Consider the following 15,852-nt stretch of genomic DNA (forward strand, 5'->3'; position numbering starts at 1 on the left):
TGGATGCATGGGCAGGATACAGATGGCACCCTGTCTCTGTAGCTGTCAGGTCCTCTCCTCCTAATGTGTTAATGGAATAATTGTGTGCCAGTGGGGAAATCTTAGTCATAGATTATGCTGTGTATGCTACCTATAGGTGCAAGTTTCACTTAAAACAGAGCCATGGTTTCCTGCTGGCTGCTCTTTCTCACAGACTGTATGTTTTTTAATTGAGTTTGCATTAGTTGATTTTCTGTGACGATCTGTAGAAACTTTAAATATATCCCTGTGTAACCAATTGGAAGGTGTGTGCCTCGTAGCCTCAGCGTGCTTCAAAGGAACATGGTAAATCAGGTGTAGGACAGACTGTGTGGGGCTGCAGTTGATAGATTGTGTACATGGTCAGAAGGGGATTTTGGATTAGGATGTGAAATCCCTTGATCAAGCTCCTATATGAAAGTAGTAGGACTCATGCCACTAATTTGCTTTGATGCTTTTGAAGTCATCCTCTAAGTAAGCTGGTGACTAACCAAGCTGCAGCTGCACTCTCAGAAATTCCCTCTGTTCTCTGAGAAGTGGACAGTGCTGATGATACCACTGAAGAGTCTTAAGGGAGATGAGCGGGCAGTGAGAGGGAAATGTCTGGACTTGTTCAGTCATGAATCAAGACATCTCAGTGAATGCACCACAACTTTCATTTCCAGAGTGAGACCATTTCCTATCAGGGTTTTGCCATAATGGTTTGCACAGGACCTGTCACTGAGAACGAGGTGACGCAAATTGTTGGGCTGAGTCCAATGAGTCCTCAGCCTAATTCCAGCAATGTCGAGGGGAACACCAGATATGTTTTACAAGCATGTGAGCCAGATTATAATGCTAGGACTCCATCTGGACTGTTTTGATAAGTGGGAGCACACCAAAATGTTGCAGTTTTCATTTGATGAGTCGTTGTTGTGAGCTTCAGCCTCAGAACTGTTCGTTCATGCTTTTGTGCTATCTTAGCAGCGATTGCTTTTCCATTATTTGATGCACTGCTGGTGTTGGATTGCTGGAACAGGAAGGTAAAACGTTGACTCCAGAGGTGGAAAAAAATGTTGAACTGCATGCTTCCTGGGGTTAAGGAAGAAGGCAGAACCACTGTTTCCTTCTCTTCAAAGAAATGGTCTCCTGCCCTTCTGTAGAAATCATGTATGCTTTTTGTGCATCTAGGGTTTTGATAGTGAGAGAGAGCTGGAATTCCCTTCAGATGTGGATTTTAGTCTGTTTTCTTCCCAGCTGAGTTTGTATAGGACCTTTTCAATTTAAATAATGTAAATTTGGCTGTCTGGAATTGGGGCTCATTCCAAACGAGTACATTGCATTTTGCTGTTTTCTGCTCAGGTTGTGAAACTCATAGGAGTAAAATATTAAATTCAGATTCAAGTTTGAAGATGGAAGATCAAAGCTCTGGCAGTCAGCAACTTTTATTTGTGAATTTCTGTTTCCATTTGATTGTAACTGGGTTGTTAATGTTCTTGTCTAGAAATGAAATTATTACAGTGGAAAATGGGGGCGGCACGCCTAAATGGGCTATTGTGTCATTATCCATCAATCACAGGCAAGAAGGAAACAGGTATTTAACACAGGAGGACACAGAGTTATTATCCACCCCATTCCCCTGCAAGCCACAGGGCACCTTCTAGACTCTTATTAAAGCTTTAATACCTACAGAGAGCACAAGAAACACTGTGTGCTACAAGATCAGAGATCAGGAGTTTTGCTGTCATTCTGCATCTGTGCAGGACCAGGAAACACAGGAGGGGGAAGAGCAATGAGAGTGCTGACAGGCAAAATCCCTCTGCACTGCTGAGGAAAGGCACCAACTTCCCCAGTCCTCTCACATAAGGGGGAGAATTTCTTTTTCCATCATATCAGGGAATCTGTGAATGGGACAGCCACTGACAGGTCCTCAGTAGCACTGTGTGACCAACTTACTGAATCCTGGCTACAATTGCTGCCAGAAGAAAGTTGTGTGGGAAAATCTTGGAGCTGTTTTGTACAAGGAGATGTAGGACGGAGGTGGAAAGTTCTTCCTGGCTTCTGCAGAACAAAAGCTATCAGATGTAAAGGAGCAGTCTGCCTGAAGATTTATTTTGTGGTGCTCTTGCACTGTGTGTATGTGTTGACAGCTACCAGATGTTGCATCCAACAACATGCCTCCTGCATCTCCATCTCTTCAGGCCACCTATGAGTTCAGTTAGTTATGCTTTCCACAGGATGAACAAACAGCTTCTGAAGGACAGGGGAATAAAATCAAGTCTGTCATGTAAGAAATTACATTTATAATGAGGGTCAAAGCTATAAAGCTGTAAACATAAGATTTAAGTATTTAAAACTCTGTCTTTAGAACAAGAGAATGAAAGTAATTTTCTCCCATTTTCATAGACAACTGGGGAAATCTTCATTTTTTGTGATGTACAGTCCATGTCTGACAAGGAAATTAGCAATATTCAGATGGGCTTCATGAACCAGATTTGAGCCAGGATGGCATTTAAAGCCCAAGCAAACATTTGATGTACTTTTCCATCAAGGATCTCAGGAGCAGAGTTAACAGAGAAAGTAATTTTAGGTCTTAAGAATCCCAAGATGTATTTTCATACACTTAATACCAGGTTGAGAAGTCTCACTAAGAAGCTTTCTCACGGTGCAAAGCTGTACATTAATGATATGATGACTAAGGTGTTTTACTGTTTATAGCCCTAAGGTTTTGAAAGCCTGAGTGATTCTTCCCAGCCTGTGATATCACTGGAGAGGCGTGCTGAGGTGGTTTGGATTTTTTTCCTGACAAGCTGTTGTTCTGGGCCTGGTTCATGTGGAAGTGGTGTGTCCACTGCCACTGCTGCCTCCTCCTCTGTCCTTTCCATTAATTCAGCTCATTTCTTTTTCTTCCTTCCAGTGTGTGCTGGGCACATCACTAAATGTAAGAAGTGAATTCCAGAAAGTTTCACAGGCACCTGCTGATGACAGGCAAATGATTGATCCATCTGGCTCTAAGAGGAGCAGCTGGAAGCATCAGCTCTCTGGTGTTCCAGTGCTTGCTGCAGAGAGGTGAGCAGCACACAGGGAGCTGCAGGCAGTACCCTGTGCTTGGCTGCCCTCAGTCTGCACGGGCCAGTCTCTGTCCTGAGCCACCAGATATTCAATCAAGTCCCACAGGGGGTTCAAGTCACAATATCTGAGCCACCCACTGCTGTGCAGCTTATGTGACAGTTTAAAGAGATTTCTGTGCATGCTGTTTCCCCTTCCCAATCCCTTAGGAATTCAGCCATGCTGAGGCACTTTCGGCACAACAAGGAACTGGTTTCTTTTCCTTCCTTGGTGTCAGGGTTGTCAGAGGAACTGCTGTCCTGCACACTCACCTCTCTGGATGTACTCTCCCAAAGAGCTGAGGTCAGCCACCAGAGCCTGGAGAGTCACTCCTTCTGCACCCTGACAAGGCACTAAATTCATTTCTTCAGCAGTTCTGGGAACTGACCAGGAAGGAATGATCTGAATTTACCTCTGGACTTTGTGCAGTTGCCTGAATGAACTTATTAAACCTCAGTGCCCTGAAAAAGGAAGAGGTGCTGGGTTCCACAAGGAACTGTGACACCCACTAGTGTTACATTGCACCCAAGCCAGGCTAGCAGGGAAAAATCATTTCCCTCCAAAGGGCTTGGATAACTGTTTTCAGGCTGTGTCAGGTTTCTTGGCAAATACTGAGCCAAGAGGTTAAAGCAGCTGGTTTCCAAATCAGTTCCTGAGAAGAGCTCTCAGGAGGCAGCATCTGCTCAGACACAGAAATCTGTACAGGTGCCAGCCTGAAGGTGGGCCAGCTGCCTTGATGTTCTGTCCAGGTGTGAGCATTAAGGATCTGGATATGGCTTTTGGACAGGCCACCTCAAGGTCACAGTGGTGTGCTGGGAACCATCACTGGGAGGACACAGGTAAGTGTTGCACTGCTGGTGGCAAGTGGCAGGGCTCTTGTCCTGAGGGAGGCAGGATCAGACACCCACTTCTGTCATTAACTGGGAATCTAGGAATATTGAGAAATGATGTCTCTAAGGATAAAACCCTCTTTTCTTCAGTACTTCCTCTTCCCAGGGTTTTTGGGTCCTTTCAGCAGAGAAACTGTCCTGCAGGGAGCTTGCCTGGGCACTGGCTGCAGAGAAGGCACTGCCAGGGAGGGCTCTGAGTGCCTAAGAGTGGAGTTTGGAGCTGTGTCTGGAGGAGCCTCTGGAGCACACCCTTCCCCATCACAGTTGGTGTGTTCTTAGCAAACGTTTGCTGCTGCACAGAACACCCTGAGTTCTGTTCCCTGTGCAGGTGTTGGAATTGGTGTGGAATCCCATAGGTACATGCTCCAGTGGAAGAACATGTGTTCTTTTTGTGTGGGGTCTTCAAATGCTTAATTAAATTGTCTAGCAATAAATTCGTCCCTTTCAGGCAGAGCTTTCCAGCCTTTTTTTCCACCATGATTTTGCATTGGGAATGCTCTTTAGGGTTTTGATATTTGTGCTTCAAACCTATGATTAAGGTGCAGGGTGTTTCCTCATTGTTTCCCAGCTTCCTTATGGCCATTGCTAATTGTAAAGTATCCCTGAGGGAGGTGCACAGGAAGGTCCTGGACTGGATTAGTGCATTGTGCTAATGTGCTTAAGCTTATATTGTTTAACAGTGAGATGGGATGAGATGACCTTTGAGGAAAAAGGTGGTCATGTAAAAAAAATAAAAGAGAAATATGTCCAGGCAGTAGAGCAGCATTTTGGAGAGAGAAGGGAAGTCCCTTTGTTGGGAGAGAAGGGGGTCTGTGAAGCAGCTGTTGTTCAAACATTGTCCATGCAGCAGCCCATGAAAAGTAAAGGAATATTGATGAGGCAGAGCCAGGTGGATCCTTCCCTAGAGCCATCTGTGAATAATGATACTCAATATGCTAAATATTTAAATACTTTTAAGTTTTGATAGTTTAAGTATATTTTTCAAATAGAGGATTCAACCTGATTGATAATTTTCTGAGCATGAAAGTGAGTGTTTGACTTAGAATCATTGAGGTTGGAAAAGACCTTTAAGATCAAGTCCAGCTGTTGAAGAAACTCATATGCATGAGTTTCTCACTATATGGCCTTAACTCCATGCTTCTCTTAGCTGTGGAGTGGAAGCACAGCCAGTAACACCAGAGCACAGAACTTGTCCCTCTTTGAGCTGTTGTCCCCTGATCCTCACTGTGTGGACTCTAGAAATCCTCTTCTGACTCCTTCATGATGCAAAGAAAAGGCTTTCATTTTAAAATTTCCATTTTTTTCCCAGTGATCCTATAAGCTGATCTGCAAAGGTGCCCTCTTCAGAGGAGTGAGGGAAGCTGGAGGTTGGCATTAGCCAGGAGGAGATGCATTAGGGCCTTGAGTGGCATGTGAAAGTCCACTTGGCTTCACTGGATCAAAGAAAACTTTCAGACAGGTTGAAATCTACTTAAATGGTGAAATGCAGCAGCTATTCATATCACCTGCTGCCCAGAGCTGGCCCTTGAGCACGTGAGGTGCTGAGCACATTGTGTGTTCTCCCCAGCTGTGGCACATCACTGTGATCTTCCCTGGAGCTGTAATTGGGAGCTTGCCTGTGCCCACCGTGCTGGTGCTCTCAGAGCAGGGCTGGGAGTGCTGACAAGCAAAGCAAATGCTGTGTTTAAAAGATAAGCACTTTGAGAGTCCTAACTTGGAGCTGAATTGGAGTTCAAAATTCAAGCATTAAAATGTAGAGAGCTGGCATAGTCTGAAAAGCAATTTCTGTGTGTATTTGCGAAAAGGATATCGGTGGGGGGAGGTGAGCTGTAGAAAGATACTGGGACTTGCTTAAAAAGGGGATGGCTGGTATCCAGGGAATTTAGAAACCGTAGGAAGAAAACTGGAGGTGTCTCAGCAGGCTAGCTGGGGTGTCTGTGGAAATAAGATACTTAAAGGATGCAGACTGGCACCTTCCGCTGAAGGACAAATGGCCTGGATAACCAGGCAGGAGGAGGCCTGAGGAGGGAGCAAGTAGATATGGAAGCTTGTGGGGCAGGGTGGATGGTCCCAGTGCTGGTTTTCAATAAAGGGACTTTGAAAAAGAAGTACCAGAAGGTATCTGGGTTAAAATAATCCTTATATAGCATCTTAATCTGTTACATTTAGCTACTGAATGTTTAGGACTCTCTCAGTTATCTTCCTAATGCCTAGTTCTGTGTTAGTGCCAGTTTTGTTTAACATGCCCACCAGTGGTGTGCCTGAAGCAGTGTTCTGTCAGCTCAGGATGGATGGTGACAGCTTTGGGCTCTCATTCTCAGGCCTCTCCTGACCCTGAAGACCAGGAGCCCTGAGCATGCCATGCTGGTTGGCCTTGGATCACTGTTGAAATAAATGCCTTACTGCTAAATGCTGCAAGGTGATGCCACGTGCTCTTCAGTTCTGTAGCATCTCTGATGCCCAAGAGCCAAGTGTCCTGCTCTTTGGGTGGCCACTAACACAGTGTTTATGTTGTCAGTTGTCATCTCAGTGTTAGCCTTGATAGAAATCTGTAATAATAGTGCACAGCAAAGTTGTTTGGATCCATTTGGCGATGTAACAATTCCTCAGGGATCCACCACTTTTCAAACCATCCTTTTCCCTTGTATATCTTGAATTTTCTGCCTTGGCTGTAAGCCACTCAGCAGTAGAGTGCTGGATGCACTGCTCGATCAGGCCAATAAAAAGCAATCCCTGAGCTGCAACTGGTTTGAGAGCTCGAGAAGGAGGCTGAGAGCCTTGGGGAAAATCCCACTTCATGAGGAATTTGCTTGTAGTTACTTTTGCTGTAGGAAATGCCAGATTGCTGCAGTACCCTGCAGCAGCCTGCATTGCTCGTTTCTTCAGCTCCATGTCAGGTTCCATTTTCTGACTGTTTAATTAGAGATGGGTTGTGGTTTGTGGGTTCACAGCTTTTCTCATCTGCTTTTTGTCAGAGGTAAGCACATGTACTGCCTGTTGCTCTGTGCAGTTGAGTCCCTTGTACAGCAGCTGCTGATGAGTTCAGGGATAAAAACTTCAGCATATGGAAAACAGGGGATGAGAAGCTGGTTTCTGTGGCTGAGATGATCTTCTGAAATATATCCAGCTGGTCTCTTACCCTTCCAGGTGTTTGCCCTCTGCTTCATCCCAGGAAGGTGCTGCCTCCTCAATTCCACGAGCAGCTGGGGGTAGTTAGGGAGACCTTTGGTGTTTGATCTCACCTGCCTGCCTGATTTGGAGGTGAATCCTGTCAGGGAGAGAACCCTGTGCTCTCCCTGCCAGCTCCCACTCAGCCTCTGCATGGTGCATGCCAGTGGAATAGGATGCCATTACATAACTTGTATTGTGTGGTGGTTGGGGGCTGTTAAATCTGCATTTCTAATCCATACTCAAATAGGAGCAGAACCTGAATGCATTCTGATTTGCAGTTCCAATTAGATAACGTGGCTTGTGCTGTCAGCCCCTTGTCTCCTGTGCTGTGCCACCCAGGGCATGTGGAGGCCAGGGCTGGAATGTACCCTGAGGATGGCAAGAGCTTTTTATTCAGAGAAGTGCTGCTGGGAGCAGGGGCATGCACTGCATTCCCAGACTGCCTCCTGGGGTAGTGTCTGAGCATTCCCAAGGCAATAAACACTTGTCATTAATAATTTTAAATAATTTTTAAATGACGGATGTATACTGATTTTTGAATAACTATCCTAATTATAGTAAATATGCAGAAGAGGGCTGAATTAACATCATGTAAACAAGGTTAGTGTGGTATTTTAATGTGTCTGCTTTACTGTGCTGCCCATAAGCATCCTTTTGTCCTAATCTTCGTATGCAACTTTTTATCTGTTTACAAATGGTATTTTCAGTTAATTTTTATCGTGTTGAGCCACATAACCAGTGTTCCAGCTTGGTTATTACTCAGCAAGAAGGATACCTGAACCTTTCAGTTCATGGTACAGATATTTTCCATTTAATCAGACCACAAACAATATTAGGAAATAATTAGCTGACGTGGTGTTTGGTTTGTGCATGAGCCAGCTGCTAAAGGTGGTCTGAAGAAGGGTTCACTTGTGGTGGAGGCACCTCCTGCACTGCCTTGGGGTTGTAGCCAAGAAGAAAAGTCTGGCTTTGTAATCCTTGTGGATTTGGGTGCTTGGTAGCTGAGCCTTGGTTCTGTTCCAGAATTGATGTGCATCACCCCAGGTGTGTTGTCTGTAAAGGTGGGACTGATAACTGCTGTTCCACTAAGTCAGGCACTTGTGGTCTTCCTTGTGACCAGGGATGGTGGCATCCTGGCTGGATGGCTGCGGCCATCCCTCTGGAGGAGCTGGAGCACGTTCCTCCACAGCAGTCCATGGTGGTGCTGCCTGCTGCATCCACATCTCCCTGTGGTGCCACAGTCCCACTTGTAGCTGCCCAGGCATGACCTGTGGGGTGAAATATTGGAACGCTGTCAGCTCATTGCTTGGAGGCTCCAAAGGGAAATTTTACTGAAGAATTCAGTGTTTGGATAGATTCAGTCAAAGGAGAAGCCTGGTTTTATTTGAGGGAGTGGCTGTGTTCTGAGAGCTCTCCTTCCACATTTCCACTTTTCTAGGTCACTCTTGGATGCTCTAATTTTTTTTTTTAGAGAAACAGTTAGCAGAAGCTTTGACAGTGATGATTTGTATTCTGTCATCTCAGTCTTGAGAGCAAAGAGATACTTTTTTGGCAAGTTCTCCCCCTCCTCAACCCCCAGTCATCATCATTAAAAGGCTGTCAACAAGCATGAAAAAGCCCAGCGTGCTAACTGTAAATGCTAATGGACAGCAAGGCAGCTGAAGCAGTGGCTTGTGCCGTGCCTGACCTGCAGCAGGCTGTCTCCTGGCCCTGGCAGTATCTCCATGGGTTCTCTAGGAAGCAGGATCAGAGTGCTCAGGTACTTGCAGAGCCAGGCTGGGCTCTGTGCAGAGGAGTGCTGTTACACACAGGGTAAACTAGAGGTGAACTAAACCCAACTTCAAAAGTGAGCGTGATATGTCCTAGGGTGTGGTCTGGCTTTTTTCTCACAGGTAGGCCTACATTCCTGGTATTCTTTAATGCTACTTTTGGGAACAAAAAGCATGGAAACTGCTTTAGTGAAACTAGCTTTGTTGCTGAAGCCCTGTGCCCTGCTGACACAGTCTCCAAAGTGCTTTCAGAAGGATTGCATCACCTGTGGATATCATGGCTAAGGGATTTTCTCTTTTTTCTTTCCCTCTGTAAAAGCAACATGTTCCTGTGGGGTTTGTCCCTGCTCAGTGAAGCACTTTGAGACATGGCTGCACTCTGTGTGCTCTCTGCAAACAGGCTTTATGGTTTCCTGGCACAGCTCTCTAGGACCATCTCATGGCAGGGTTGCTCCATGGATCAGTCTGCTGACAGGACTATTTACATACTTGGCCATAGGGCAGATTTTTTAGTAGCTGAACTGGCTGAGACTGAATTGTATCCCTTGGATTAGAATTCACTGTTGCATCTCCAATGATCTCTAAGCAAAAAATCCATGTATAACTATGTTTGAAAGGTTTCAAACAGTAGCACAAAGCATTGCTCCCAGCAGTGAAGTCCTGATGCTCTGTTTTGATGAATTTGGCAGTTCAGAAAACAGTAGAATCTGTTCATGCCCTTGGAAATGTGGGCATTTCCATGGCTGAGAGCTTGCTGTCCTGGTGCTGCAAAGCTGTGCTGCCTTTTAAACCCTCCACTGGTGAGTCAACTCTGTGTTTACTGCTAGTTATGAGGGGGAGGTTCCTGACTGGGAAGACCAGAGAGACATTTCTGTTTCACTCTGACTTAGAAAAAGCCAAGCTGCTCCAAAGTACAGGGTATTAAAAATACAGAGGAATTAACAGACATAGTGCAGGTTGGTGAAAAAGTCCAGGATAAAGTGCCTGAATTTGGAAGAAATATGGTGCCAGACACAATATGCGGCATACTTTAAGCTTACCCTTCTTCCCCCTCCCCATCACTATTCCCTGAAATTTTCAGAAAATCTTTGTCATTTCACCAAGATTTGCTCAATTGAAATCTGCTCAATTGGACTGAAATTTAGAGTAGTATCCAAAAATTTTTGCACAGTAAAAGATCTAGATGAAGAGGAGTTAAGCAGAGACAGGCACTAGATAAAATAAAGGTTCTGAAAATATTTGTGATGGAATCTAGTAACAAAATGGGAGAATGAGGAATTCAAAGCCACTGAATCCTGACAATGTGTGTCCTAAGCGAAAGACTCATTTTGGAGAGTTAAATGATGATTGCAACCTTGAAAATTACTTTATCAAGAAGAAATCAGTAAGAGAGAGCTTGCTGAAAAAGTGAGCAGGCAATCAGCAGGGTGTTAGGGAAATCAGGGAGTAATTATGCAAGAGACACTTTCTGCAGCCTCCCAAAATGGAATTTGCGGAAGGGACCAGCACCACCAGCACAACATGCACTTAAATACCATTTTCCATAAAACCAAAAATAATCTTAAGGCTTTCTGGCAAGGTTTGTCCTCAGTGGCTGGGAGAAGGATGAAGCTCTGTGATGGATTGCCCCTGCCAGAGGAGATGTGCTCTAATCGAGTTTTTGGTTTCCTGAGCTCCTAGGCAGGGCTGCAGCTGCCTGGTGAGAGGCTGCTGTTCCCCAGGACTTCCCTGGGCTCATGAGGATGTGCACCCTGCCTTCTCCTCCTGCCTCTGCTCAGTGTGCCCTGAGGCACCCATGGGCATTTCTAGCCTGCTCCTGGCACTGCCCATCTCTTGAGTGTGTGCTGGGATGTGGTGGGTACCCCGCTTGGGAGAGGGAGCACGTCTGTCTCAGGGGCCAACAGTTCCATTGGGACAGCCTTGATATCCACTTCCCTTTCTCATTTGTGTTTCCTGACATGCCTTAAAGAGGGTGCAAAGCCTCTTATAAACAGGTGAAGTGAGCAATGCTCCCTGCTGTGAATAGGCCCTGAGCAGGTTCTCCAAAGATGCAGCAGGGTGCTCTGAGTGCACACACCAGACTTCGGCAAGGTGTGGGAATGGCTCAGCTTTCTGTCAGGCAAAGGCAGATCCATGTTGGAAAGCAGCTGGGTGGCAGAAAGGAACCCCTCAAAGTGTTCAACATAGGCCTGGTAGGAAAGGATGGCTTTGGTTCATAAAAGGCAGGATGTGAAGAGGGGAGGTGGTGGAACCCTGCCGTGTTCTTTCGTAGGAGTTAAAGGATTGTTGTACTGCCACTCAGTGATTCCCTTCTATGAACTCCTCACTCCCACTTTGCATATTCCCCAGCATCTCCCTCACGTTCTGCAGAGCAGTTTATGCATGGGTGTATCATGACTTCTGAATAATAACTCTGGGAACTTGTTTTTTCATGCTCATGGTTTGCACTGGGGGTTTTTGCATGGTGAGGCTCCTGGGTCAGAGTACCTGGGAAGCTTCTGACTCAGCAGAGGTCCCCAAAACAGGCTGGGACTGTTTACAGCTCCCTGGCATCTGTCTGTGTGTCAGGCAGCTGCTCTCCTGGGACTTGGGAGACCTGGGTCTGGGTCTCTGTTGATGCTGAGTCTCAAATTGTGGTACTGGGAAGTCCAGGCTGCGTGGTCTGGCGGTGCCTCCAGTGACAGGAGATGTCTCCTGGCTGTGTGCATCTGTGACTTGGCCTGCCTGCATCCTGCGTGCCCAGGCATGTCCTGTTGTCCCTGGCAGATGGGAGCCACCAGCAATCATTGCTGCTCCAGGCAGGAGCCAGGGAACCTGTACCTCTGACCCATTCTATCTGTATTTCAGCAGAGCTTGTGGGTGTGTTGGCACATCTCCAAAGCACCACTTGAGGATCTGGAAGCAGTGTATCTGTGGGCAGTGGAGGCCCTTAGGTGCTGCTGCTCAGGTGCTCGAGGCCAGCCTCAGCAGGGAAGGGCTGGCTGCAGGGCACTGGCTCTGCTGACTGAGGGCCAGCAGCACATTTCTGGTGTATTTCTCTGAAGAAAAGCCATGGGTTCATGACTGGCATGAAGACTAACCCAAGTATGAAAATTCTCTCACCTGAGAGGATTTTTCCACACATTCCTCCTCGAGTAGCTGCCTTGAGGCCAACCTGGTGGCTGGCATGAGGGAGTCTGTCCAGCTGCCCCTTGCCAGCACCTGGACTAAAGCAGCTTACAGCAGTTTCCCACTCTAGTTCCTTGTCTCTGCTCTTCTTGGGAGGTGGCAAGGCCTCTCCTGCCTGCCTCCTCTGGAGCTAGCTACCACAGCCTTGTAGCTCCATGCTAGAGCAGGGCACAGGCTGTTTCCCTCCCACTTCATGGCAAAGCTCCAGCTAACTGAACTGGGAGACTTTCTCCCCCTTTCACCCTGTTTCACTTGCAAGGCCTTTAGGAACCAGAGCTTTCACCCCTTTCTTTGCCTCTGAGTAACCTGTGTGTGCTGGGCACGTTGGTCATTGACCCCCTTGTCTCAACAGGGAACTCTTACCATCGGTGGCAAGGAAGTGACCCTTGAATACACTCCCTGCCCAGAGTTCTGGCGCTGCAAACGTGTAAGTATGTGCTCAGAGCTGCCTTCTGCTTCCCCTGCTGGCACTCCTGGCAGTGGCAGCTCAGAGGAGTTTGGATATTTGCTCGGTGGCCAAAGTCCCTCAGAGTAATTAATACCTGCCCTGAAGCTGTTGCCCTTTCTAAACTGTGTTTTTTGCCTACCTTGTTTTAGGTCTCACCTCTGCATGCATATGGGTGTGGTACAGGTAGCCAGATTTAGATTTTTTATGCACAGAGCAGCTTTGTCCCCATGCAGTAGTTCCTTTTTAAAATGCAGAGAAAATAGCGTGTGGATCCTTTCTCCTTAAAAACCACAATGAGACAGTGATTCTGCCAACCAGAATGGAACAGGCTTTGCTCTGGTTCATGTGTGTAACCACCCCTCTGCCTCACACAGGAACCTGTGGTCTAGCTGTGGCTGTGGTAAGTGCAGCAGGGAAGGAAGCAGGGAAATGGATCCAAGTCTAGGCAGCATGAGCCAAGTCTAGTTCATGCTGGAACTGGTCCATTTTTGGGAAGGCACCATTGCCCAAGGGTCAGTTTATTCCTATGCCCTTCCCAAGGTTCTCCCAGTACAGGAACTTGTGGCTGCAGCAGGCTGGAGGTGATTGCAGGAGAAAGGACAGGATTATTGCCTGCATTCCCACTGACTACAGGCTGAGAGTTTGCAGCAGGACTTGAATGGGTTGGTTCTAGATAGAGTCCCACCTTGTCCACTGGGTCACTCTGGGCTACAGAGACCCTCATCCAGCTGAATGGATGCACTCAGCTGCAAGCAGAGCTGTTGCTCTGTGCCTCAGCTCTGCTTGCAGTGCTCTGGAGGTGGAGACACAAGTTTCAAGCAATGGTTTCAAACAGCTCTCAGTGCACTGAGGTGGCTGCACTGTATGTCCCCACTGTTGCTGTGTGTAGCCATGGCCTGAAGGAGCTTTTTTGTGCCCCAGAGCATCCACAAGGCTTCAGTCATAGGAAGAAATTGCTATGAAACAGTAGCAATACATTTGAGGAAGTCAGGGGTGCTGTGTTTGGTGAGAGCTGTGAAAATGGGGCAATTGGCTCTCCCCACAGGGGCTCCAGGTGGGATAACCATCCAAGCCTGTACAGCTCTGCCTCTTGGTTAGCATACACCTCATTATGAACTCTCCAAATTACATCAGTGTCTACAGCTCAGATAAAGACTTCAGCACTGCTTGAGGGGTGAATTCAGGTTAGAGAATGCCAAGGTAACTTTGGACCCTTTGAATCAACATTGTGCCTAGCAGGGAGCTTTTGATCCAGCATCACTTGGGAGGAGGCAGAGTTCCATCTCAAGGACTAGTGAATAAATGTGTGCTCCATAGTTGTGTGAAAGCCCTGTTCCCAAGGCAAACCCAGCTGTGAGTCATATGAGCATGTACCCACAATTTCAGCAAAGGCCCCTGCTGCCATTCCCCATCACTGTAACTTTTCATGGCTGTTACTTTCTGAAAGCACGCTGCAGAGTCTGGAATTCTGGAGCAGGTTGTACCCACTGCCTTCAAAACACGACTTCCTCATGCTGTCCGTCTTCCATTGCAGTGTAAGGTGTGTACTGTGGGCTACAGATCTTCCTGTTCCTATTGCAAGCTCCCAAGAGATGGTGAGTATATCTGCTCCCCTGAGCCTGGTCAGTTAAAAGTTTCATCTAACCTGACAAGTAAGTTTCTCTTCTGGTTTCCCATGGCATCCCTGTTGGTGGACTAGCTGAGCACTGTGTGGGAGGATTGTTAGTTTTCCTTCATTTAGACCCTTTTTGCCTGTCCACACCAAAGATGTTACATGCAATGGGTTGCTGTCAGGTTCTCTGCTGCTGTGAGGCTTGGTGGAGGGGTGTTTTACTGCCCACAGCCTTTCCCTCCTACTGTCTGGTATTGTCCTTTGATCCAGGGAGTTACAGTTGTGTCCTCTGGCACTGTGAGCTGGTACTGCTCTCTGTAGGTGAGATGGCTTCCCCTCAACCCACCTTCCTTGGGAGATGCAGATGGTTTTAGTGTTACTCAGAGATTCAGATTTGCCTCACTTTTGGGACTTGCAGATTAGGATCACAGAATCATGGAGCCATTAAGTTTGGAAAGACCTCTGGAATCAAGTCCAACCATTAACCCATCATTGCCAAGTCCTCCACTAACCCATGTCTCTAAGCACCACACCTACACATTTTTTGAACACCTCCAGAGATGGTAATTCTACCACTTCCCAGGGTAACCTGTTCCAGTGCTTGGACCACCCTTTTGGTCTAGAAATTTTCCCTGATATCTAATCTAAACCTCTCCCAGGGCAACTTGAGACTCTTTCCATTTGTCCTATCACTTGTTCTTGGGAGAGGAGATAAGAGGTGAATCCAGGATTGGAGCTGCTGAACTCACCTTGCTCTCTGTAAAAAATGTGTGATAGGAGTTCTCCAGGAGCTTCTCCTCACCCCACCCAACACCTCTGATTTCTGGGGTGGGAGGGCACAAGAGCCAAAACACACTTCTGTGAGGACCTGATTTCTTTGGGATGATGGCTGTGCCCACCTTCTCCATCCCTGGGTGCAGTGCCAGGGGCTGTAGTGCCACGAGTGAGTCTTCCACCCTCCTCTGGCACTGCCTGCCATTACAGCCACTGTGTAAGCCTTGACTCTTATCCTTGAGCAGACTTCCATGAATTGCACTCCTGTCTCAGGTAGAAGGATAGTACATCCATTGCTGATGCACAGATCTCTGTTTACTGAAGCCCTGTCCCTGTGGTTGTGTTTTCCATGCTCTGTGGCTCCTCCATCAGTGTTGAGAAGGCAAAATTCACACAGCTGGTCCACCGTAGCTGTGGGTTGTAATGAAACTGCCCAGGAGCAAATTAAACAGAGCCTTTTACCTGCTGTGAAGACAGATTGTGGTGAATGCTTCCTACTGGCCTGCTTTTCTTGGGAAAGGGTGCAATAAGATAACCTCTCTATGACTGGGTGAAACAAAGCAAGTCTCAAGAATTTGCAGTGGTTACTGCAGCTTTGTATGAGTTCTGGCATGCTTTGTGACTGATGGGTGTGAAGTGGACTGAAGTGTGCCTCTCTTACAGGGAGCAGAGCAGGCCCAGAGTCCAGAGGTGGTGCTGAGGGAGAGGACACATCGGCTGAGCAAGAATTCAGTAAGAGTTGCCCTTCCCATCTCTAGGGTTCTGCTCATGTCTGTGTGATTTGCACAGGCAGTTTTCACAGCTGCAGGTGCAAACTGGTTTCATGTGCAAATTTTCCATGAGGTTCTGTAGCCAAAATTCTGCACTCTACAAACTGCAGACAAATGAGTACAAGCCTGTCCAAGGTGAGCTGTG

General features: G+C 47.0%; 1 protein-coding gene across 2 annotated transcripts in view; it reads left to right on the plus strand.

The window, feature by feature from the left end:
- Positions 1 to 15,852, plus strand: part of RBM6 (RNA binding motif protein 6) — a 58,824-nt gene that overhangs the window by 30,003 nt on the left and 12,969 nt on the right. For both annotated transcript variants that reach the window (XM_058812728.1, XM_058812729.1), the window contains 3 exons: positions 12,456 to 12,530; positions 14,086 to 14,146; positions 15,601 to 15,669. In XM_058812728.1, the coding sequence (XP_058668711.1) occupies positions 12,456 to 12,530; positions 14,086 to 14,146; positions 15,601 to 15,669 (205 nt within the window). The remainder of the gene's footprint in view (positions 1 to 12,455; positions 12,531 to 14,085; positions 14,147 to 15,600; positions 15,670 to 15,852) is intronic.

Source organism: Ammospiza caudacuta, chromosome 12, assembly GCF_027887145.1.
Source record: "Ammospiza caudacuta isolate bAmmCau1 chromosome 12, bAmmCau1.pri, whole genome shotgun sequence".
Taxonomy (NCBI): domain Eukaryota; kingdom Metazoa; phylum Chordata; class Aves; order Passeriformes; family Passerellidae; genus Ammospiza; species Ammospiza caudacuta.